Source organism: Protopterus annectens, chromosome 13.part0, assembly GCF_019279795.1.
Source record: "Protopterus annectens isolate FY-2018-M chromosome 13.part0, PAN1.0, whole genome shotgun sequence".
Taxonomy (NCBI): domain Eukaryota; kingdom Metazoa; phylum Chordata; order Ceratodontiformes; family Protopteridae; genus Protopterus; species Protopterus annectens.
This window is the reverse complement of record NC_056747.1, coordinates 712,681,742-712,706,229: the sequence shown is the minus strand read 5'-3', so window position 1 is coordinate 712,706,229 and position 24,488 is coordinate 712,681,742. Positions and strand designations below refer to the sequence as shown.

At 39.9% G+C, this 24,488-nt stretch overlaps 1 protein-coding gene across 1 annotated transcript in view; it reads left to right on the top strand.

Moving 5' to 3' along the window:
* The window catches only part of KIAA0100 (KIAA0100 ortholog), a 2,229,983-nt gene that overhangs the window by 2,075,574 nt on the left and 129,921 nt on the right, over window positions 1-24,488 (top strand). The window contains exon 36 of the mRNA XM_044054400.1: window positions 21,186-21,319. Coding sequence (XP_043910335.1) covers window positions 21,186-21,319 — 134 coding nt within the window. The remainder of the gene's footprint in view (window positions 1-21,185; window positions 21,320-24,488) is intronic.

Here is a 24,488-nt window from a genome sequence, read left to right as displayed (position 1 = left end):
TTTTGGCAGCAGTGGAGTTTTACGGTGTCGAGTTGCCAGTGTGGTGCCAAACCTTAGACGGAAGGCACATACACGTGCACACACAGCGCCAATTTAGAGTGTCCAGTCCACCTACAGCATGTCTTTGGGATGTGGGAGGAAACCGGGGCACCCAAAGGAAACCCACACGACCACAGGGAGGACATGCAGACTCCACACAGAAGGCACCCCAGTCGAGGATTGAACCTGAGAACCTCTTGCTGTGAAGCAACAGCACTAACCGCTGCACCACTGTGGCCGGCCGATGAATAATACTTAAAACTAAAAACGTAAAGTTATGATTAGCTCCTCTCTCTGCTTGAGGTTTATAAAGTGCATTTGTGGGTATCTTCCTTTTAATTTCAGTTACATAGCTACTGATACACTCCATAATTCTGTGATCTGCTTTGCCAACATAGTAAGCATTACATTGGCCACAAGTTGCTAAATGCACTAAATTTGTAGATTCACACTTGCCATATACATTTACTCTAAATTCTTTTACATGTAAGGGATGTTTGAGGGTCTTACTCATATTAATATATTTGCAAAACACACAATGACCACATCTATTGGTGCCTTTTTTAACCGTCTATATTAAACTGATCTGCAGTGACACTCATCCCAGTCTTAGGAGTAGAATTAAACATACCTAGCAGGCCATCTGTCTGTGGATGGTAAAAGATAATCTTAGTGTTTCCACAAAATGATCAGTGGGTCTGTTATGAAATTAACACCTCTATCTCAGCAGTTATGTGGGAAATCTGAAATTTTTTATGGAGTATTTGTCACTTTCTCTGCTTCAGTAGAGGACAGAGCCACTGTCTTAAGATACTTTGTAACATGGTCTCTCACCACCATTATGTACATCTTACCTGTGGCTGCTTGTTTACAAGGGGGCCTCACAATGCCCTGGATACCATCTGAAATGGTTCTTCAGTAATAGACAAAACCATCAAAACAAGTGTTAGCTTTGGGGCCTTCCAGTACTGGGAGGAAAGATGTAAGATGTGAATTGTACAACTTGTTCAGTTCCCTAGCCTAAGAGATAATAATTGGCTTTGTTCCTCTAGCTTGTTGTTTTTAGTGGTTTAACCAGGGTTTTGGCATCATTAGAAAGCTAAATGTCCAAGCAGAAAAGCAAAAGGTTAACCTGATTCAGCATTTGAGATCCCTGCAGCCACATGTTAAACTTAATTCAGCACTGAATGCATTTATGGAGCATCAAGGGGATCAAATTGGGATTATGCCTCAACAGCCGGGTAATACAGTTGATGTTCATGTCAATGAATTTATGGATACACTGTCCAAAATCAACTCCACTCTTATTGATTTTGTAGAGACAGCAGAGAATAGATCTACAGTAATTAAGTAAACATTGTCTAATCACTCTGATCACTGTACCAAAATTGATCTGGAACTTCAGGAGACAAGGCAGAGACTGGCAATATGGTGTTTTTGCTTGAAGTCATCAAAAGTAGGATAAAGTATAGCAGGGACCAGTGAAAGATATTAGTGCCACTAAAATGGCAGAATTTTGGAAGGCAAAGACTGTAAAGTTCTTATAGCTGGTGAACTTTGAGTGCAGTGAGCTAGCAGGGGAGTATTTGAAGGTTGAAAGAGTACATAGGGTGTGTTTACTTCAGAGGCTGCATGCAAAATTGTCTAGACCAATTCTAGTGAGACTGGAGTCATACCTCTAAAGAAAAAAAATCTTATACTGCCTATGGATTGGATTCCTAATAAAATTATTAACTTGGGTAATAACTGAATTTTATGTGATCAGGATTTCTCAGTTTGAGATACAAAAGGTCTGCCTTCCCACCAGTTGTATGAATGTGAAAGGAGGAATGGTGGGTCAGATTGTTGTACCCAGTACATATGAAGGGTTTTCTTTCAGCTGCAGTACATTTATTTGATCAGAGAATGCAGTATTGAAATTGCAGCCCAGAGTAATTGTCTGTGCTCTAGTGGAAGGGACACCATATCTTCATTCTCCTGCAAGAAGATTGCAGGTTTTCAGATCCAACAAGGAGGGAAATGCAGTCCCCTTGCATCTACATTACAGCATTGAATGCTTAGGTTGTCAAACGGCGAAACGTCGATACCTAAATTTTGAACGCTCAAAACCGTGACCGGCCAATTATGCAAATATCCCCCCCCCCCCCGTGAAAAAAACTCGCTTGGCTAGCAAAACAAAAAAACATACTCTAAAACCCTAATCAAGTGGGGGTCTGTGCCGCCCACACCCCCTTAACTAAATATACCAACTCCAAGATCAGTCTACATCAGAGAAAAGGGCAAATCCTTGATGATGGCCAAACAAATGTTTTCCCTGGGAAAAAATTTGCATAATTGGCCGATCGTGGTTTTGAGCATTCATTTAGATGCTGACATTTAAGCGTTCGACAACCCAAGCATTTGATGCAGTAATAGGAACCCGTCTCCTTCAGGAGAATGCTACAAAAGATGTGGGCCATGGATCATTTGGAACCTGTAGATAGATAATGATTTGCTTGAGACTGATTAGACTCGTGCTAGACCCTGAGAGGATAAATTGTTGAATTAACTGTTGTCCACAGAGTTAAAGTGTAGGAATGTTTGAAAGTGATAAGCATATCCATTGCACTCACCTAAAATGGGATTACCTTTCTTGTGTTTTTAGAACATTAGGTAGACAGCTGTCATAATGTTAAAATATTTCTTGCACATGTAGCTGTGATTGTGGCTGTCCAAGCCAGAGTAATTTAATGGAGATGTGCTTGCCCAAATTTCCTCAATAAAGATGTGATATGTTGAATTAGACATACCTTGAGGCTGCTGTCATAGCTGAGAATTGGGACAGTCTGATTTCATTGACAATTTAGGTTTCTTAAAAGCGTAGTGCCTGTAGGGGGAAAACATGGCAGTCTAGCAAGGCTACAGTCTGTAGAACAGTTGGCTATTCAGCTATTATACAAGTTTTTGAAAGCATTTATAGTATTTGTGAAAATAAATGGAATGATGGGGAAAGTGGAGTTTAAATTTTTATGGGACCTTGAGTTGTTTCCATAGTAGTGGATGAGGATGATTTTATTTTATGAAGAGAAACAAGTGTTTGGGCTTTATTCTTATCTACCAGACTATTTAGAGGTTTCTATAGAAATGTTCTTGGGTAAATATGCACCAGGTGAAGATAGATGGATGTGGCTGGGGTGAAATTAATGAAGGATATCAGAATCATGCACAGTACAGAAGTTGTAAGTTGCATGTTGGAAGGTGTGCTTATTTTCAGAAGGGAGAAATACACAAGTTGCCCCTTTTCCAAGCTGCAAGCAGGCTTGCTTGAGCTGTGATTTTTACAGCTCACCATCTGTGCCATATTAAAGTCAGTGGACCTCCTGCTTATACAGTATGTTTTAACTATGTGTGTGGGGGTAGCTGTTTTTGAAGTGGATAAGTCAGGAATCACTTTTAAATATTGGTCACAGCAAAATGGATGGGGAAAAATTTAGATTGATTTTGAGAGTAATGCAGAAGAAAGATTAAAACATAACATTTTTAAGAAGTAGTATTAGAGAATTTTAGGCAGATAATCTGGCAGGGTTTCTTAGGAGGGCAGATGAATTTATGTCTAAAGTAGAGATGGTCAGAAGGAGTTTGATTTCATGGACCATGAATGGTCTGATATCCCTGGTTAATAGAACTAGAATATTTGATGCCTGGAGCACTTGAATTCTAAGCTAGTGTTATTGCAGAAGTTTGTTGTTTGTCTTTTCGGCTTTTCCCGGTTAGGGGTCGCCACAGTGGAACTCTGGTCTGCTAATAATTGGCAGTAGATTTTTATGGTGCCGAGTTGCCAGCCTGACACCCAACCTTTAGCAAAGGCACATCCATTCACGCATGTCTTTCAGAGGCCACTCGAGCGCGGGGAGGACATGCAGACTCCACACAGAAGACACTCCAGCCGAGAATCGAACAGGAGAACCTCTTGCTGTAAGGCAACAATGCTCCCGCTCTACAACCGCGGCTTGACATACCTAAATTGTTAAAGTGGGGATGCACACAGTTTTCTTCTCAAGCTATTTAAAGAGACATTAGAGAAGCACAGATTTTTATGTGAGGGAGTTTTCCTTTGAGGTCACAGAGCAGTGTATAGAGATTTGTAGGCTGTAAAGATATCTTAGATGAACAACTGATCATCATTATTAATTTGTGTATAACACCAGGTACACAGAGAAAAGAGTTAATGAAAATATACTGAGACTAGTTGGCCTTCTAGGATGGATCATTTATCCAAACGGGATAGGAACATGTTCATGTTTGGTAATAGAAAAATTTCAAGGGATACCTAGATGGGTAAGTCCCAGCTGCAGGGAGATTTTAGCCCTTAATATAAACATGATAGAAATGGTAAATATATGTGAGCATTTAAAGATGGAAAAGATATTACACATATTGCTCCTTCAGGTAAAGTTCAATGTTTTTAGTTTTGACATAATTTTAATCACTCTAGAGCATGTTAAGATTGTAGAAGAAGTTGCAGTAGGACCAGTAATGTTATTGGACCATGTTCTGCTGGTGCTGTTATTTAAAATATTGAAGGTAAGTTTTCCAAAATTAAGACCAAACTTGTTTTTTGTTGAGGGAAAAATCTGAAGGAAGACAAAATTTGTAGATGACTGAGCAGAGTAAGATTGTTGGAGTGAAGGTCAGCTTATTCTTTGAGAAATTACATTTAGCAATGTGAGTGGTAGGGACAGTTAAAGCTGGGAAGGTTGCAGATGGGTTTATTAAAGGAGCCCAGAAAACGAGATGCTTATTTGATACAAAATAAGAGAGCTATTAAAGGAGCTACACAATGAAGTAGAATGAGTAAGGGGTTGTAAAGCTGGTAGGATCAAGAGAATGCTGCAGCTTGAATTATGGTGATAACTCTTATGGTGTTCAGAATCATTTATTGGCCAGATTAAGGCAATATCAACTTAAACATTTGATTGTAAGGATTAAAGTACTTGATAACATGGTAAGGGGTAATGTCAAAGAATTACTGATAAGTTTTAAATATTACTAGAAGAGAAGATGAAGAGCATGCATGGGGTTTGGCGGTTGACTTTACATTAGAAGAATTGAAGCGGGTATTACAAATGGTGTAAAGGGGAAAACACCAGGACCAGATGGTCTGCCAGAGGAGATTATCTGGGTATGGGAAAATAATTTATAGGGCAGTTTAGGGAAGTGATCAGTAATGTGTTTTGAGCAGGGGAAACACTTTTGCGTTGGAGGTCAGCAGTTTTAGTAGCCATATGTAAGGAAGAAAGGATAAAACTTTTACTAGCTTTTACAGGCCTGTTTCCATCTGGAATCATGAGCGCAAAGTGTTTATCTTGTTGTTGGCCAAATGGATTTAATGACTTAATTTGACCTGGAATAAATACGGTTTGTTCCTGACAGAACAGCCTTTGACAATATTGTAAAAATGTCTTGCCTTTGACGTTTCAGATATCCTCCTAATTAACCCTATTATTTTGTCAAGGAATGCAAATGCTTATATTGCTGTACTCCTAAAGTCGCATCTTGCTGTATATGAATGATTTCCCTAAATCAAAATCTGCCAACTTGAGCAGTGTTTTCTTACATTATGCCTCCCTTTGGATCATCTCTCTATTAATGTTGTCAGATGTTTGCCTCCCCTCCATAAAATCACATTTATCCATATCTATTAAATGTGTCAACACCTTTGTCATTCTTTCAGCTAGGATAGATAGAAACACTTTATAATTATGATTTTTAATTGAAACAGATCTATATGAAGCTGGGTCTGACCATTCTTTACCCTCTTTGGGTGATATAGCTACCGCAGCTTACTTCCAAGATGCTGGTACTTCCCCTTCTTTTAAAGTACTTTTCAACAAAATCTTCCAGATTATCGTTTTCTTCTCTTCTGACTTCCAAGCTTCCACAGGAATAAGATCTGTTCCTGGACAATCTTCTGCAGATTGATTATAGATCAGCATTTTTATCTTATTACCTCCAGTCTTAAATATTAATTGTTGAACCTCATCTTCTTCTAACTCTGACATACTTAAGTCTTCATAAATATTTCCATAGGCACTCTTTCTTGGTTTCTGCATTCCTCTGCTTTATACAGACTTCCATAAAATGTTCAAAATTTCTCCAATACCTCTATAAGATCTCTGGTTATTTTTGTTGTTATGAGCTCTCTAAGTTTGTGACAACCCTTTCTACTTTCTGATGCCTAATTTGCTATGCTATGATTCTTTGTCCTTTGGTGTTTTGAGAAATAGTTGCTTAACATCAGTATTTCTAAACTTATGCATATTATCCAAATGCTACTTTATTTTCCCTTTAACACTCTGCATTTGGTCTTCTTTTTCTTCTCTAAAATTCCCCTTATTCTGCAATATTTTAACATTTGTCATCCCCCGTAATTCCTATTACTTAGTTTCCTTATATCTTTCTCTTAAATTTCTAGTATCCTTTTAAACTGGATTTTCATTTTAGCCTACTCACTTATATACCTTCTGAAGAGAATTCTATCTTCCGTAGTAATTTCTTAACTAATTTTCACTATGCATTCCTTAGATGCTTGTCTTTTTAACAAGAAAGAAAGCACCAGTATCTCATTTTTCTTCATTACCATGCATCTTTATCTTAGTTTTTATTGGTGCATAATCTAACTGTCAAAGCTTTGAATTAAATACACATGCTTCTTTGAAATATAATTTCTATCCAGTCTAATTCAGTTATTGTACCTTGGTGAATAACATGAATTCAATAGTAGGAAATCAGACTGAATTTATGTATCTTCCATACCAAATATTCTCACATATTCTTCAGAAATCTACCCTTTTTAATAGTTTTCCTTCAGGTCCTCCTAATGCATCCTCACTATTGCAAATGAAGTTCCATTCCCCATCCATAAATAATATTCCCTGCTGAAGGCTGAGTATTTCTGAAATATTTTTTTAAAATACTGTAAAGCAGTTATTGGTGGAATGTAAATATATGACAGTGTAATCCTCCTCCTCTCTTGCCAATATCCCCTTACTACCATAAATGTACCATTATTGTCTTTTTTGCCTTGTTTGTCACTATTGGGCCCCTGTAGTAATCATTATTACTCTTCTTTTCCATTGTCCTTGATATTCCACTGAATGTCCATCCCAAAATAATTTCTTTGTCAAATTCACATGCTCATTTCTATCCAACATTAAGTCTTGCAACATTGCACCCAACATTTCTTAATATAGTACAGGAGTTTTATTTATCTGTACCTGCAATACCATTTACATTCCAGGATACTATGGACAGAGTAGCCATTGTAATAGAAAGCTGATACTTCACTTGTACACAACAGTTCTTCAAATGGGTATTTCCAACTTTTGGCTTACATGCACACACTGTTTGGCAGTTTGATCTTTTAAGCAGATGTTCTTCATCTCACATTGCTGCAGTCCTTACACTTGGGTAGTCCGCTGTCCTCGGTCGGCCCGAATATCAAAGTATAAGGCTGACGTCGGTCAAGGCGCATTTGACTGACATCAGGATGTCAGGGTACAAATGCGCATGACCGACGTCATATCCCCAGTCTTTTTTGCCGCATGGTCCGATGCAGAAGCAGTATTGCAAGTGCCGGTTGGCGTTCTGAAATTTTTCGATTTCGGAGTTTCAGACCGAGCCAAAGTTGGCTAAGTACCCCGTTGGGGAATATTTTAGTTTTTCTTGCCTCAGTGGTCTACCGGATGTCAGAAAAAGTGAATAATTGTATTTCTTGTGGGAAACAGATGCATAGAGACTATCATACTTTGTGTATTCCTTGTTTAGGGCCTGAGCACGGCGTTGTTGGGTGTCGCTCTTGTGCTAGATTCAATAGCACTATAAAGAGGAGATTAGATTGTGCCAGGTTAGTCTTGGAAGCGGTGCAATTATAAATGCCGCCGGATGCTCCGACACCCGCTTCTTCAAGAAGCGCAAGGACAAAGCAGTTAAGCCTAGGCTAGAAGAACCGTCCGTCGGACGCTGGTTCTTTAGAGGTGTCGGTGGAGCCGGTGGTTCCACCGGAGGTTTCTTTGGGATCCCAGGGAGAGACTTTGCTATTGCAGGATGTGGCCTCTCAGGAGGCAGGTCAGGGTGATGGGGCTTCTCAGGTTACTCTCCCTCCCTGCCTAGGGTGGTTAGGCCCTCTCCTTCTGTTTCCAAGGCTTCTCCCAGAGGCAGGCCAGGTTTAGCTTCAGTTGGTGTCACCCCTAGTTCTTCAGGAACTGTGCCCAAGAAGCATATGCTTAAAATGGCAGAAGATTTGATTACTTTGATTAGGGGTTTTTGCCTCCTGATAAGAGACCTAGGGTGGAGCCTGAGCTAGGGAGTTTTGAGCAGGCTTGGATGTTTCAGAGTCTTCAGCTGAAGACTTGCAGGAGTACTCTCCTTATTCTGATTCTGATGTGGATGATTCTACTCCTTCTGCTTCTCCTCCTGAGGATTTTTCTTTTTCAGAAACTCTTCATTCCATGAGGGAGCATTTTAAGTGGGAAGGTCAGGACTTCTCTGATTCCAGGAAAAGGCTTAGGGAATTTTTGTTTTACCCCAGCATAGGCCTTTGGCTATACCTCCTGTTTTGGATGTAGTGGAAGATGTTTTTACAGAGGCTTCTCTTAATCCTGATTCTTTGCCTCCTGCTCCTGTTAAACCGGATAGGTATTACAGGGTGCCTGAAGCTCATAAGTATCTTTTAAGAGTCCTAGGGCAGACCAGAAACTGTTAGCCAGGGGCCTAAAGGTGTTAAGGCTTCTGTTGTCAAGAATCCGGTTCCTGCAGATAAAGAGGCCAGGGCCTTGGATAGATGGGGAAAGAAAGTTTATACTTCTTCCACTCTAGCTATGAGGGCTTTGAATTGCCAGTTTCACATGTTGAAATACCAAAACTATCTCCTTTCACAATTGAAGTCTAAGGTTGATGCTCTGGCGGAAGGTATTGATTGTAAAGAGTTACAAGATTTAGTACATGTTTCTGAACAGGTGGGTAAGCATTCTTTGCAATGTGGTTTTGATGCTGTACAGGCCTCGTCTAGGGTGGCTGCCACTGGGTCAGTTCTTCGCAGGCACGCCTGGCTGAGGGATCAAAATTTATCTGACCATGTTAAAACAAGGATTTTAGATGCTCCTTTACAATCTGATGTGTTGTTTGGTTCTCCTGTTGAGGCAGTTTTAAAGAAAATGGAAGACAAGGCTAAGTCTATGCAGACTGTTAGGTTCAGCCTCCAAAGTTTAGTAGAAATTGGCCTACTAAGGGTGGGCGTATCCTTCTTATGATTCCCAGTCTAGGGGTAGATCTAGGCGTGGTAGGGGCAGAGCTCAGGGCTCTTTCAGGCCTAGAACAGGGAGTTCTCCTGCACAGTCTTCAGGTGAGGCAGGGGTCAGTCCTTTCGTAAACAGACCCAATGACCTACCTTTTCAGCTGCCAGAGCCTTCTCGTCTGGCAGCACCTTTGGGAGGAAGGTTGGCACTTTTCAAAGAAAATTGGAGTTTAATTACCCAAGACAGATGGGTATTGGATATCATACACCACGGTTACAGGTTTTATTTCCATACCTTGCCTCCTTTCAGAGGCATGCCAGACGTTCCTCCTCAACAAAGAATAGAGGCTCACAAGCAAATTTCTCTGTTACTCCAACTAGGGGCCATACAGCCGGTCCCTATGCCAGAAGTGGGCCTAGGATTTTATTCTCGCCTGTTCCTAGTACCAAAGAAGGGGAACACGTGGAGACCAATTTTGGATTTATCTGTCCTCAACACTTATCTGGACATTCCCAAGTTCAAATTGTTGACGTTACAACAGCTTTTACCTCTGCTGGGCAAAGATCATTGGATGGTAACTTAGGATCTCAAGGAGGCTTACCTTCATGTTCCTATCAGACTAAGTTGCAGGAAGTATCTGCGTTTTCGAGCTTGGACTTCTCCCTATCAGTTCTCTGCATTGCCCTTTGGCTTATCTACTGCGCCCAGAGTGTTCACGAAAGTTCTGGCTCCAGTGATAGCTTTCTTCAGGCTAAAAGGAATACAGATCTATCCTTATTTGGACGATTGCCTGATTCTGGCTCAAGGAAGGGAAGAGCTTCTTCATCATTTGGAATATGTGATAGCAGTGCTAAGATGCCTGGGGTATTCTGTGAACGAAATAAAGTCCAGTCTAGTACCCTCTCAGGAAATGTGCTTTCTGGGTGTAAGACTGAATACAGCATCCCAGATGGCCTTTTTGACCCCGGACAAACAACAGAATCTTTCCCTTTACTTCCATCAACTATCTCATCAGTCCGGGCTGACTGCAAAGACAGTCCTTCAAGCCTTAGGGTTCATGGCATCTTGTATTCTGGTGCTTCCCAATGCCAAACTGCATATGAGGAAGCTGCAATGGTATCTCAAAAATGTATGGACACAGCACTGCCAGGATCTGGACACTGTCATTCAAATAATACCTTGCATTCAAAAGGAATTTTTGTGGTGGGCTCAGGAATGTCACCTAAACAAGGGACTCTCTGTGACCCGGCCAGAGTCAGATTTTAACGACAGATGCCTCAGACAAAGCTTGGGGAGCTCATCTAAATGGAAAGTGGATACAAGACAAGTGGCCTGCCAGACTACAACATCTACATATCAACCTGAAGGAGATGTTAGCAGTCCAGTTTGCATTAATAGCTTTCAAGGATTTACTTCTTCCAGGGCAGGTGTTGATTCTAACAGACAACACAACTGTCATGTGGTACATCAACAAGCAAGGGGGAACACATTCTTATCCTCTATGCAGGCAAGAAATGATTTTGTGGGAGACTGCTCTCAGTTTACAGCTCAATCTTCAGGCAAGGTTTCTGCCGGAGCACAGAACTCCTTAGCAGATGTGTTGAGCAGACAAATTATGGATCCCCACGAGTGGAAATTGGATCCTCATGTATTTCAGAAATTGACAGTGTCATGGGGAACTCCAGACATAGATCTGTTCGCTTCTCCAGTAAACCATCAGCTGCCAAAGTTTTGCACGAAAAGGTTTCATCCCACAGCTTGGAAAGTGGATGCTCTTTCTTTCAATTGGAGCAATCTTCATGTGTATGCCTTTCCACCTCTGCCTCTCCTCCCAAAGGTACTTCTAAAGGTCAGACAGGACAAGCCAAGGATGATTTTAATAGCTCCAGATTGGCCTCGACAGCACTGGTACCCATTACTGAGAAGTCTGCACGGAAGCCTCCATGGCCTTTGCCTTGATTCCACACCTGTTGTCCCAGGAGGACAGTCATTTGCTCAATGTCAAACTTTACTCTCTTCACCTAACAGCCTGGCATATTCTGTTTTGAACCATAGAGGGTCTCCACTTCCACAACAAGTTTTGAATGTGATTTTGGAAGCTAGAAGGCCTAGTACAAGGAAAGTGTGCAGATAAATGGAAGAGATTTTTATTTTGGAGTGCAGCAAAGGATTTTGATGTTTCTGAGCCTAATTTAAGTGTGGCTCTTCAATATCTTACTGAGTTACTGGACAAAGGTTTGTCCTTCTCTTCTATTAAGGTTCATGCTGCAGCAATTTCAGCTCACTATGACTGTGACCCACCATTGTTTTCTCATCCTTTGTTCAAGCAATTTCTTAGAGGGGCAAAGAATAAGACCCCGCTCCTACTCCGCTTGGGATCTCAATTTTGTGTTGGAGAAACTCACTCTACAACCTTTTGGGCCTGGAGCGAGTACTGAGTTGAAGGAGGTATCATGGAAGACTGCCTTTGTGTTGGCCATTACCTCTGCAAGAAGGGTTTCTGAATTACAGGCCCCTATGGCGGTTCAGCCTTTCTTAATTTTCCATAAGGATAGGGTATCTTTACTAATCCTTCCTTTATGCCTAAAGTGGTTTCTAGTGTGGCTTTAAACCAAACTATTCATTTGCCTACTTTTTATGCAAATCCCCAAAATAAAGGGAAAAGATTTTGCACACTTTAGATGTACACAGGCAGTTGCGATATTATTTGGACAGAACTAAAGGGTTCAGGCAGTCTCAGCAGTTATTTGTTTCTTTTGCTTTGAGTTCTCAGGGCAAGCCTGTGTCAAAACAAACTATTTCTAAGTGGATTGGGTTTTGCATTGCTTTCTGTTATTCCCATCATGGCAAGGAGATTCCAGCTGGGATTAGGCCTCATTCCACTAGGGCTACTGCGACAGCTTTTGAGGGGTGGCAACCAAGGATATTCTGGAGGCAGCTACTTGGAGTTCAGTGCATACTTTCTCTAGGCATTATCACCTACCACTTTACTCTAAATCCAGGGCTGGTTTTGCCACTGCTGTTTTGCAGGGCATTTTGGCAGCTCCTGCTTCCTTATAGTTTGGCCATCCTCCCTTACCTCTGCTTTGGGATTCTACCCAAGTGTAAGGACTGCAGCAATGTGAGATGAAGAACATAGTACAGTTTTGTACCTACCATAAATGTAGATGTTCAAGATCCACATTGCTGCAGTCTACCTCCCTCCTTCCCTCTGTAGTTAGAGGTGGTTGTGTGGGTTGGGTTGTAAATATTGTGTATATTGTATATATTGTACATATAATTAGTGCAAGGGTGGTTGTTTGTTTGCTGTCTTTTGGATTTGACCTTTATTTTTAGGGTCTTCTGACATCTGGGGCAAGAAAAGACTGAGGATATGACGTCGGTCATGCGCATTTGTACCCTGACGTCCTGATGTCAGTCAAATGCGCCTTGACCGACGTCAGCCTTATACTTTGATATTCGGGCCGACTGAGGACAGCGGACTACCCAAGTGTAAGGACTGCAGCAATGTGGATCTTCGAACATCTACATTTATGGTAGGTACAAAACTGTACTTTGCTTCTTCTCATCACTATTTGAACATATGTCACATTTTGCTAGACTTTTTGCTCCAATGAAAACCCTCAAGCAAAAAAAAAAGACTTTTTCCAAAAATTCCTATCCCCTATTAACTTAGAACAAGTAAACAAAACTGTATGCATTTTCAATAAATTAATTCCAACCCTCCAAATAGGAACAGTTGTCTCAGATCGACAGTTGCACCCACAGGCATTACCTGATCTTAAATTAAGGTCACCCATGGAAAAATGCCTGTGTTTCCACTTACATTGATTGCTGTCTGTTCTTTTCTTATCTGTATCCCCCTTCCAAATGTGAAAAAAAAACAAGTTGCAATATGATCTTTAGTAGCATGTAGGTCACTTAGTTATGCAAACATGAATGCAAATGTGAAAATATAAATAAGAAAATGCAGTGCTTAATATTTTCACAGCTTGTTCCCACAGCAGTGCATCCTAAGTAATAAAAGCAGAGTACAGAGGATTTGTCCAGATAAAATCACTTTAGCTGCCAGATTTAGGAAACTTTCTGTCTGATACTGTCCTTGTGGTAGGAGTAAAGCTGCCTTGTTGAAGTTTATTCACTTAAGTAGGTAGATGGAATTTTTAATTGCTCTTATTTATTTGTAATGAAAACATTATGTCATCCAAGTATATTTTTGAGGAGTACAAATGGTTTAGACAATCTTTGATCTGTCTGACTTGTGTGTTCACAGATTGCAAATTACCAGTTACTAACAAGAGAGGTACCCCCCTTTAAGCCGGTCTGCTCTTTCTCTGTCCTGATACATAAATGATTAGGTTGATTTTTTTGTTCAGTGTGTTTAGCAAGCATGATAGCCCCTAGCTTCTACCTTTCAGAATGCATCTGTGCTTCCAATGGTGTTGGGATGTTTTAAGGACAACTCCACCTCAAAACTGAGGAAACACTGTCATAACATTGTGATTGATCATGTTGTAATAATGCATCTACATCATTCTTGGGGGTTAGTATTATTTTCTAGTTTGATATACTGAAAGCGTAATGGGTACTTCCATACTAATATAGTATTACTTTGATCATTTCCACACAGTGTAGTCTCTGTCTTATTTATATGACACCATACTATCACTTGATGTCTTATTTCTTTTCATAAACAGAGGCAGTACTTTAAATGTCTGCTTTCCTTCGGTGCTTATAAAGAGTGGGTATGTTTTTGCCATGGTGTTCTTTAAATTATAATAGTGACAGACTATTAAACAGGTATTTTTTTTTTAGTTTTACATGTTCTGATTGAAAGAGCTTTTTTCTAAATAACTTGACTGAGAATTTAAACTTGAAAACATGACAGTGTTTCCTTGTATTCTTTACCTGTTGACTCCATTATGTTTGAAATCGTTGACCTAATTTCCTTTGCTAAAGATGCAAATTTCAGATGTAACTTCTCCTCCCCCTTCTTCTTGATTTTCAGTGTTACCCTTTGAGGTCACAGATGATGTGGCTTAGACTAGAAGGCAATAATGCAAAATTCCATGGAGCAGCTGAACTGTTTGCACAGAACTACAGATTCATTTAGAAACCAAAACAGAGAGGTGCTAAAATAATGTATATGCAAGCGTTATTCCAAGCACTGGATTGCATGAAATAAACAGTTCTTTATGGTGTGACAAATGTGTGAGGGGTTCTACTTTACAGATGTGCGCTTTCACTTTTGTTACTTGTAAACTTCTAGGTAGGGCTTGGTTTAGAAATTTGTTTGTTGCTTTTGTCATGAAAAATGCAGATAGCTGAGCAAATGGAAAAACGATACAAGCTGTACATACATAAAGATGGTTTACTATTGTCATTTCAAATCTGCTTCAGTCAACCGTTTAGAATGTGGACCCGAAATGCTGAATCCAGAATGCCAAAAAGTAAACCAAAGTGTAAGTCAGTACATCAACAACCGTGGTTCGATGTGCTCGACATAGCAGGAGGTGACGTCACACCTCCTGCTATGCACATTAACGTACTGTTAAACTCTCCAGTCACCGGTACATTAATTCTAGTATTTTGCATAGCCCCCCACACCCCCTGTACATTAAATATACCAACTCTGAGATTGCACTACAGTGAGGAAATGGGCTAATTCCCAGTTCCTCACTGAAAAGCGATCTACCTTCCCTGCACAATGTCAACCCCAAATGCTCGAATTACACTACATGTTCGTTGTAGTGTAGTCTGTACATTTTGGTTCGACATTCTGCCAACTTAAAAACTGCAAGTCGACCACGTGCTGGTTGACCGATGCAGTTTCAAGGTTTTCACTGTCAACCACTGAAGACATTTGTCACTTGTTATTCATGAAGAGGTTCCTACAGTTCTGTCCTGGAGCTTTCTGTTAATCAGAAATCAATAGCTATTATTAAAAAATATATATTTGGCTTATCTCTGTAGCATCTGAAAAAAAAATTGTTTCGAATTTTTGTATTTCTAAGCCATGGGGACAGGATAATAAATGGAAAGAAATGCAAATGAAAAGTCACCATGTTATGCTTGCAAACGGTATTGTGATAAGAAAGAATCATCTGCACCACCATTACATTTTAGATAGAATAAAAAAAATTGATATTAGCTGTTTGGATTACTAAAACTACATTTAGTAATGCATAGCAAATCAAGGCATAAAATGTTTTCACATTTCTCCCAGTAGCTGTATTGTAATTTGTCTGTAAGCAGCATAGGTAATGATTCCTTTTGGAAGAATCATTAGTGTTTTGTAACTTTTTCTTATTGTTTCCCCCCAGCCTGTTTGGCTAATAATGGTTTGTTTCTGTTAGTTCTATTTATTTTATTTTATTTTTATTTTTTTTATTTTACATTTGTTGACCGGGCTAGTCTAGCTGGATACATGTCCATTTTCAGTGGAGGCCCGGGGAGAAAAGCTCCATGTGCAAAACAATATAGATAAAAAACAATAACAACATATAAAATGACAAAATAGAAAAGAGAAATATAATAATAGTAAAAATAAAAGATACACATTTTTAAATAAGGTCGTGAAAAAGTCTAGAGAATAATATGATAAAAACATTTTAAGTAAGATTTTGAAAAAAAGGTCATCATAGAATATATACAATGTATAGTGTGGAAGGCAGTTACCAATGTTGATAATAAGGAAATATATATGAAGACTTAAGAAGACTTATGAAGACTAAAGTCCCAGGATTCAGAAAAAAGAAAATATAAATAAAAGGTTAGAAAATGAATGGAAGTTGATGCAGGTGGTTAATGCTAGAGGATAAAGCAATTAGTCTGGGGTAATACAGGAACATAACCAGTGTTTTTTGAGATGAATCTTGAGCTTCGTTTTGAAAAGTGTATGAGAGGAGAGAGTTGTAAGTTCAGTAGGTAGTAGATTCCATAGTTTACCAACGGTGTTACAGAAGAGGGAGTCACCTGCTAGGTTATGAGCTCTAGAGGTGTTAAACAGTAGTTTATTAGCTGAGCATAAGTTTTTAGGATTATGGTAGTGGGTAAGTAATATTGAGAGAATAGGAGTATTTGAGGGTTGATACAGGCTTTTATGGGCAATAGTAAGCTGAGAAAGATGAAGATGCTGATGAAATTCTAACCAATCAAGTTGTAAAAGGTTTAGACAGTGATGAGTATGGTAAGGGGAGGCAGCAGCAAATCTAGCAATGTTATTATATGATACAGTGAGCTTATTAATGTTGATTTTAGAAAGGTTTGTGAATATGGGTGAGGCATAGAGTAGAGTAGAGATGTGATGAGTTCTGGCTATAGCAGTCCTGGCTGTTGTAGTGAGAAAAGGTTTGATTCTATAGAGGGATCCAAGTTTCTTGTTGACAGTTTTTATTGTGGTGTTAATTTGTGTGACAAAGTTGAGGTTGTTGTCAATAGTTATTCCTAGGAGCTTGGTAGTTGGTTCAGGAGAGATAACAGTACCATTGTTGGATGTAAGTGAAAATTGTATGGGGGTGGACTTACGTGTTGGGGAGAAGAGTAGCAGTTTTGTTTTCTTGGGATTAAGGAGGAGGCAGCGGTTAGTAAACCATTGTTCCACAGTGTTAAATGCATTCTGGGTCAAGGTTTGCAGTTCAATTTGAGAGGTAGCTGAGCAGATAATGGTGGAGTCATCTGCATATTGAATGCAGGTAGAGTAAGGAATTGCTGAGTGAAGATCATTAGTGTAGATGGAAAATAGGAGTGGCCCTAATATGGAGCTCTGAGGGACACCAAGGGATATAGGTAGGAGATTTGATAGATTATTGTGCCAGAGTACTGCTTGTTTCCTGTTATCAAGGTAAGATTTGAACCAGTTGATAGTTAATGGGTCTAAGGACAGAGATTGCATGATGTGTAAGAGCAGGTGGTGATGAACCATGTCGAAGGCTTTGGATAAATCAACAAATACTGCTGAGGAATGAAGGCAGTTGTTACTATTATTGTTAATACAATCTGTAAAAGATAGCAGGGCAGTGGTGGTGCTATGGTAAGGTCTGAAACTATGTTGACAGTTAGCCAGAAGTTTATTTTGGAGCAGATGGTTAAGTTGTTTCTGAATACACTTTTCCATAATTTTTGTGAGGGGAGATAGCAAGGCTGTGGGACGAAAATTAGAGAAATCATTTGAGTTCCCACCTTTGTGTAGAGGAATGATATGGGAAATCTTCCAGATGGACGGGATATTTCCTTCACTAATGGTTCTATTGATAAGAATGGATATAGGGTAGGCTATAGATTTACCTATTTGAAGGTATTCTGCTGGGAGTTGGTCAGCTGAGGGGGTAGAAGGTTTAAGTTTACGAAGTAGAGAGCAAATAGTGGATGTGGGCACTGGATGGAATAGAAAGGAAAGTGGAGGATTTACAGATGAAGTAGGAAGGTTTGCAATGTCTGGTGTAAGATGACTAGCAAGAGATTGGATGGCATTGGTAAAGAAGGAGTTAAAGGAGTTGGCAGTGTCGATGGGATTATCTGGGCTCGAGCCTAGAGGGTTAGGGGTGACTGATTGTCATGGATGAAGAAGTTTGTTAATGCTTTTCCAGAACATTTGTGGTTTATTAACATGGGTTTGCTGTATTTGGAGGTAAAAGTTCTTTTTTATCTAGTACAATGGCTTTTTTAATGTCATTTCTTAGTTGTTTGAAAATTAAGTGATCTAATGGTTTTTTTGTAGAACACCATTTAACCCAAGCATTGTTTCTCAGATGGATTTTATGCCTTAAAGTGTTTGAGAGCCAGGGAGCTGGTTTAGCTTTACATCTAATAGAACGTAGTGGGGCATGGTGGTTCAGGATGGATAAGAATGTGGAATTAAAATATGATACTGCTTCATCAAGTGGAAAATATTTTAGAGGTGTCCAATTGCATTGCATTGTTTAAGTTCTGTAAGGAATAGATCATGGTTAAATCATTTTTTGGAGCAAACAGTTCTGGCAGTATTGGGATGTGTAAGGTTGGTTTTAGATCTAATAAAATAGGTTAGGGAGTGGTCACTTAGATCATCTGGGTGGGTTCCTACTTTGTAGGAATGTAGAGGATTATTAGTAAGTATCCAGTCCAGGATAGTTTCTTTGTTGTTGGGCTTATGAGTTCTGGTAGAGGAGTTGATAGTTTGAGTAAAGCCATGTAGGTTGATATGGGTAGAAGGGTGTGAACTATTACAGGACTGCCAATCAATATTAAGGTCACCTAGAATTAGTTTCCTGTGGGAGGTTGATAGTAAGCCAATTCAGGATATTTTCGAGGGTGTTAATATTGTTACCAGGTGGTAGGTATAGGCAGATGACATTAATGGCTTTATTAGGGTTGACCTGAAGTTTAGTGATCAGAATTTCAGCTTTGTTGTCTAAGGGTGGGTTGAGGTCAAAGTACTAATTTGTAGTGTGGTTTTATGGAGGATTGCAACCCCTCCTCCTTTTTTGGTAGTACGGTCTTTTCTAATGATATTATAACCAGGAGGGGTGACTTCATTGTCTTTGATTGTGGGTTTAAGCCATGTTTCAGATAGGCATAGGATATCAAATTGGTGGGCATCTAGTAGGGCATCTAGGTGTGGGATTTTATTATTAATGCTGCATATATTGAGATGTGCTATGAGGAGAGACTTTGCTGGCTTGGAAGGGTTTATGGTGCTACTGTTAATTGGGGCATATTTGTCAGTGGTCGAGGTATGAATAGGCCCAGGGTTTGGATGTATGTCTCCATCAAGTAGGGTGTGAAGGTGAGTAATGTATTTATGATAAAGTAGTTTGTGAGAATGGTTAGGTTGTTTTTTGTTATTGGAATGATTATATTTAATGGGTGTAAGTCTGTGAAATTTGGGAACTATGTAGATGGGTGAGGATGTAATATTTAGAGAGATTGGAATAGTGTCAATTGTTAATGTAGAAGTATATTTTATGGAAAGGGGTGGAGGATTATAGTGGTTGTTCGTATAAGGTTAAGAGATAGACAGTAAAAAGAGAAGGAAGTAGTGTGAGAATGAGAAGTAGTTGAGTTAGGAGGTGGGAGGGAGATGTTGGCATTTTAGAGTTAGTAGATGGCAGTTGGATGTGTGGGGTGATAGGTAAGATGGTGTAGTGGTGAAAGTATTGGGGGAAGTGGAACAACAGAGCAGAGTGGGGTGGGTGTGTCTAATAGTAATGTGTTGTGGGAGGTGTGATGTGATAATGATGTGGGCAGTGGGATTGGTGCGGTGTAAGAGGGGGTGTGTTAATGGAGGAATAAGTGTAGGGACCCTGGGGGCGTTTGGGAATTGGGGGCAGGGTAGGGGAGCGGAGTGAGCCCGTGAGGCTTAACGGAGCGATGAGACAAGGAGACCTGCGTCCAAGATGACAATCAGTGAAAAAAGAGAGGCAACAGGTGAATGTAAAGTCTGAGAGTGTAACAGGGAGGTGAGAGGCTAAGCAAAGGGAGAATAAGAAGCTAAGAGAGGTGAGTAGAAATATTAGACCCTAAGGTCACAGTAAAAATAAGAGAGACAGGGTAGATACTAGAGCTAGGAGTTTAGTAAAGGTAGCCTAGAACAACTACTTATGAACAGAGTGTACAGCTAGTGCGATATAAAGGAAGAGTGAAAGGATATAAGGTATATAGCAGGTACAGAGCCGCCACCTAGTGGGCAGCTACCAGAATTGTGGAGTGTGCCGCAGCTGAAGCTAAATCCAGGATGAAGGAGAAATGAAGACATAGAGGAGAGGAGCTAATATGGTAGTTAAGCAGGCAGAGTAAAAATAATGGGAGTTGGAGTATGAAATAGGCTGGAGGTGGGAAATATGGCAGACTGCATTGGGGGGGGGGGGGGGGATGGCTGCTGCCGTACCGAACTCAGGAGATGCACCTAACCTGGCAAAGTAGATTTGTATAAATTAAGGATAAAGTATTTAGTTGACTATAGCAAACATACTTTCTGTATGAGTGTTCCTGGATATACTCTCAGGGAGCTGATAGGTGACTTCTGTGCCCCGAGAATGCTTCTATGTGAGTCAAGGCAGGGCAATTTCAGGGAGTCGGGCTAAAAAAGGAACCCAGAGTTTCTGTATGAGTGTTCCTGGATATACTCTCAGGAAGCTGATAGGTGACTTCTATGCCCCGAGAATGCTTCTGTGCGAGTCATATTTAGTTATATAAAGATGCTTCTGTCACTGATAACTTGAATGAAATCTGTTAAAATAATAGAAAAGCTTGAATAAAACCATTTTTTTTTGTTTTACCGTATAGTAAACAAAATGTGGAATTATGGTGCCATGTTAGAGCCTTCTATTTTTCATCTTTAAAAAACTTCCAGATTGTCAGCATTCTGTGATATCTAGTTACAGAAGAGCCAAGCTGTTAGGTGTATTGAGTCTCTGATTTTCTACACTGGTTGAAGTGGCTTTCACATATCATTCTTTCAACTGTTATTTGCAAGTGTTTCAGCCTTCAAACTTCATCATAATGGAGCTGTCTCCAAGTCTTACACTTGATAGTCTTACCACTGAGGTTTTGGGTTGAGACAGTGGTGGCCATATGGTGTTCGTGCCCTTTCCACTGAGTTAGCCAGTATTTTAATAGGGCAGTATTAAAGCTGATCTGCTGTCTTATGTTACGAGCTAAAAAGGTTTAGGTGTGACATTCACACTAGGGTTTAGAAACATACTGAACTTTGTCTGAATGATTTGGAAATTTGGGAATAACACTTAGTAGGACAGCAGATTCTTTACAAAAAGAGTTTTTTTTAAGAGTAAATCTCTGAAGTGCAGACTGAGTGCAGAATTAGCTACCCATTGAAGAGCTAAGTATTTCTTTCTTTATATTTTTTTATTCAAAGCCTGTTTTCCTCAACAGGAATACCTGTGGTAAAGCAGCGGCAACTGATTGGGCCAGAAGATCAAGTTGGCTCATTAAGTTCAAGCAAAGGAGTAACTCAGGGTTTAAACCGAACATCAGGAGTCAGAAGATCATTCCGAAAACCTCAAGAGGTACATTTGGTCTTCCTTAAAACTTCTAAATCTGAATATAAGTCTTTGTTGTATGATGGATAGCTGACTTGTTGCCTGACAGAACCTACGTGGTTTGAGTCACAGTTGCTATTTTGTAAACAAAAAAGTTATCAGTAGTATACCACAAGGCTCAGTGTTGGGCGCTCTCCTATTTGGCATTTGTTTCACTATGACATTGTATTATTTTATCTATTTATAACATGCAGGCCTACTGTCTTCAGCATTTGATTTTTTTATGTTTTATTTATTTATTGACTAAATTAGTCTCACTGGGCTAGTAGCCTCTCTTCAGGGAGAACTGAGGTGGAATTTATACTAATAAGGGAAATTTGACCAGGGCATTGGGGAACTTCCTCTACTCTTTTTGATACGTGTTTTGGAATCCTTTACATCTACCTGAGCTACCACCAACTCAGGAAGATGGCACCTTGGTTTAACATCTTATTGCAACATGCAGTGCAGCACCCCTTTATGATGCACAGCAGTGTTCTTAATCAGTCTACCTGGTATAGGAATAGAACCCATAGTCTTCTGCACCGAAGGAAATTGTTCTAATTGTTGCACCACTGCCACTGCTGTTCATTAGCAGCCGTACAAATCAGAGGTCTTTGTTCAGTGAGATCAGTGTATGCATTATTATGTTGCTTTGGTGGTCCCTCTGAAATAAGAGCAAATATATATACATTGCAGGTTAATTCTGACTGTAGTGCACATCTTTGTGAGGTAATCCCACTGAAACCATTGCACATATTTCCATACTAAAACATAGAGGAAACAGTTTTACATATGGAACATTAACATTTTTCCAGTGGAGAGAAAGCATTAAGATGTGTTGCAATTTTAAGAGGCTAACACTGACTGGTCAAGGGTGGATTCTGATCCAGGAGACCACATAAAATTGTCATAATAAATGCACAGTTGGTATGAGTAACCTATAGGCATTACATTAAGGCTGCATGCATCTCTGATCATTAGTGATATGTTGGTCATATCAACAATGTACAGGTTTCTTTGTTTTACATCCCCAGTGTGGCATATTTCAAAAAGTTATACAGCTTCCAAGTTTGGCTGTGTGTGCACTCCCTGCTGGCATACATCATGGTGTCTTATGCTAGTCTGAGTTTTTTCTACCAGAGCAAAAAAATGTTTATTCATGAAATGGTCTACTTTTTATTGCATGCTTCCAGTACTCTGTCCTGTCCCAAAGAGGGACCAAACTACTGACAACCTGATGAAAACAAAAGCTGAAAAGGTGCATTCTTAGCAAATACAGGAAAGGGGAGTTTCATCTTGCTGGGATCAGTGCTGACCTTCCTGCTTTGGAACATTTGGATCTTGATCATACCTAGTTATCTTTTTGGAGTTAGACCAACATTCTGACATTCTGGCTGAACACTGGTTTAGCAAATCTGCTTATCTATCCATTACTCCTCTTCCCCCAGTGAAGTGAGTAAGGTTCACAGGTTAGAACAGAAGAGAAACTTGCATTTTCTTGTAGACAGGATGGCTTATACACTGGGCATGTACAAGCTTTCTGACAAGCAAGATATCTGTTCTTGTGGGAACACATGCATTAAAAAGCACTGATTGATGCCCGTACTAAATTCCACTCATATTTGTCAAAACTGGGTGCTTTCTGTAACACACAATTTGCTAAGTATCCTTTCCCTCCCATCCCAATTCGAGTTCAGGGCAGGGGAACTGTATCACCTTGGAAAAGCCATTTTGAAGATATGAAGTCCTCATGTTAGAGACAAGCAAGGATAAAGAGAATTTTCCATCCTGTTCCTTACTTGATGACCCCCTCCTTTAAGGAGACCTGCATGATTATGAACTTCACTCTGGATGCCCTTTTGCTCCTCCTCCTTAATTCCTGAAATGTTTGAACCATTATCTGAGAAAGAAGGATAAAGAGACCTGAGGCATCATGCTGCTTGTGTTACCTGTCTTTTATGATGCCGTTCATGCAGGCTGAAAATATTCATATTTGAGTTCCTCTGCTTCTCCGAAGGTATGTATCCTCTACATATCAGTGGTGAAGTCAAGTGATACACTAAGTATCCCAGTGTGGATTCCTTTTTGATTTTCAGTCTGGCATAAGAGTATCTGTCTATCTTCCACTTGGAAAGGGGTCCAACACTTAAATGTGGTCTCTTTTGCCACTTTGAAAAAACTTAGATCCTTTAACTTTCACTTGTCTTACTTTTGTCCTGCCTTGTGAACAAGGTATTAAAATGGTGTCAGAGCTCTGAGGTTAAGAACCCTCTCTGGAAAAGTCCTTGGGAAAATGCGTTTAGAAAGGCTTCTACAGTGTTTGTGTAGCTCACTGTAACATTGCGAGTGCTGATGCTGTGGTTAGAACAGCAGGCTCAAATTTGTTTAACCAAATGATATGGCTGATGTATTTCAACAATGATGAGAAGCAGGTCATTCTATATGTTTCTGCCAGAGTTTCCCAAAACATGGTCAAAATCTTCAGAAGAGGAGACCTAAGATGCACCCAGCTTCTACCTCTTAATTTTGTCCTACCTTTTTACTTCAGGAAGAAACAGTTCTTTTTGTAGTGTCCTGAGGTTTCCAAAGTGTCAGGTTGAATTGTCTTGGTCACCTTGTCTCATAATGTCTCATCAGTAGGCTGACTTTGTAGCTGCTGCCTTGACTAAATACCTCCAGAACTTCTCTTGAGAGGATGGTTCTTTAAGTTTACAGAAGCTTGGAAAAGCCATTACCATGGACTTGTACAATTGTCTTTGATGGCCACCACTTAGTGATGTAAGATCTTTCCCTGAAAGAGCTCTTCCTATGAACAAGTGTTCTCAGAGCTTGTGTAGCAAGCCGACTCCCTTCTCTTACAGGCTTTAGAACCTCTTCCTTTCTTGGATAGAGAGAGAGTGAATTCTAGTCCTGCCTCTTCCTTTTTTCAAAAGGGACCCTGTTGGTTTCTTTCCTATTGTGGACATTTATGACTTTAGCATCACATGTAGTGTGTCAGATTCCAGATTGTGACTTTTCATGGACTGTGGTCCTGAAACAGGGACTTTGAATGATGTCACTGGATCAGATTGAAGCCTTCGGCATATTATTCTTTGGGGTCTGCAAAGGGAATTCCTTCTATTTGATGTAGATTGACTTCAGATTGAGATGTTTT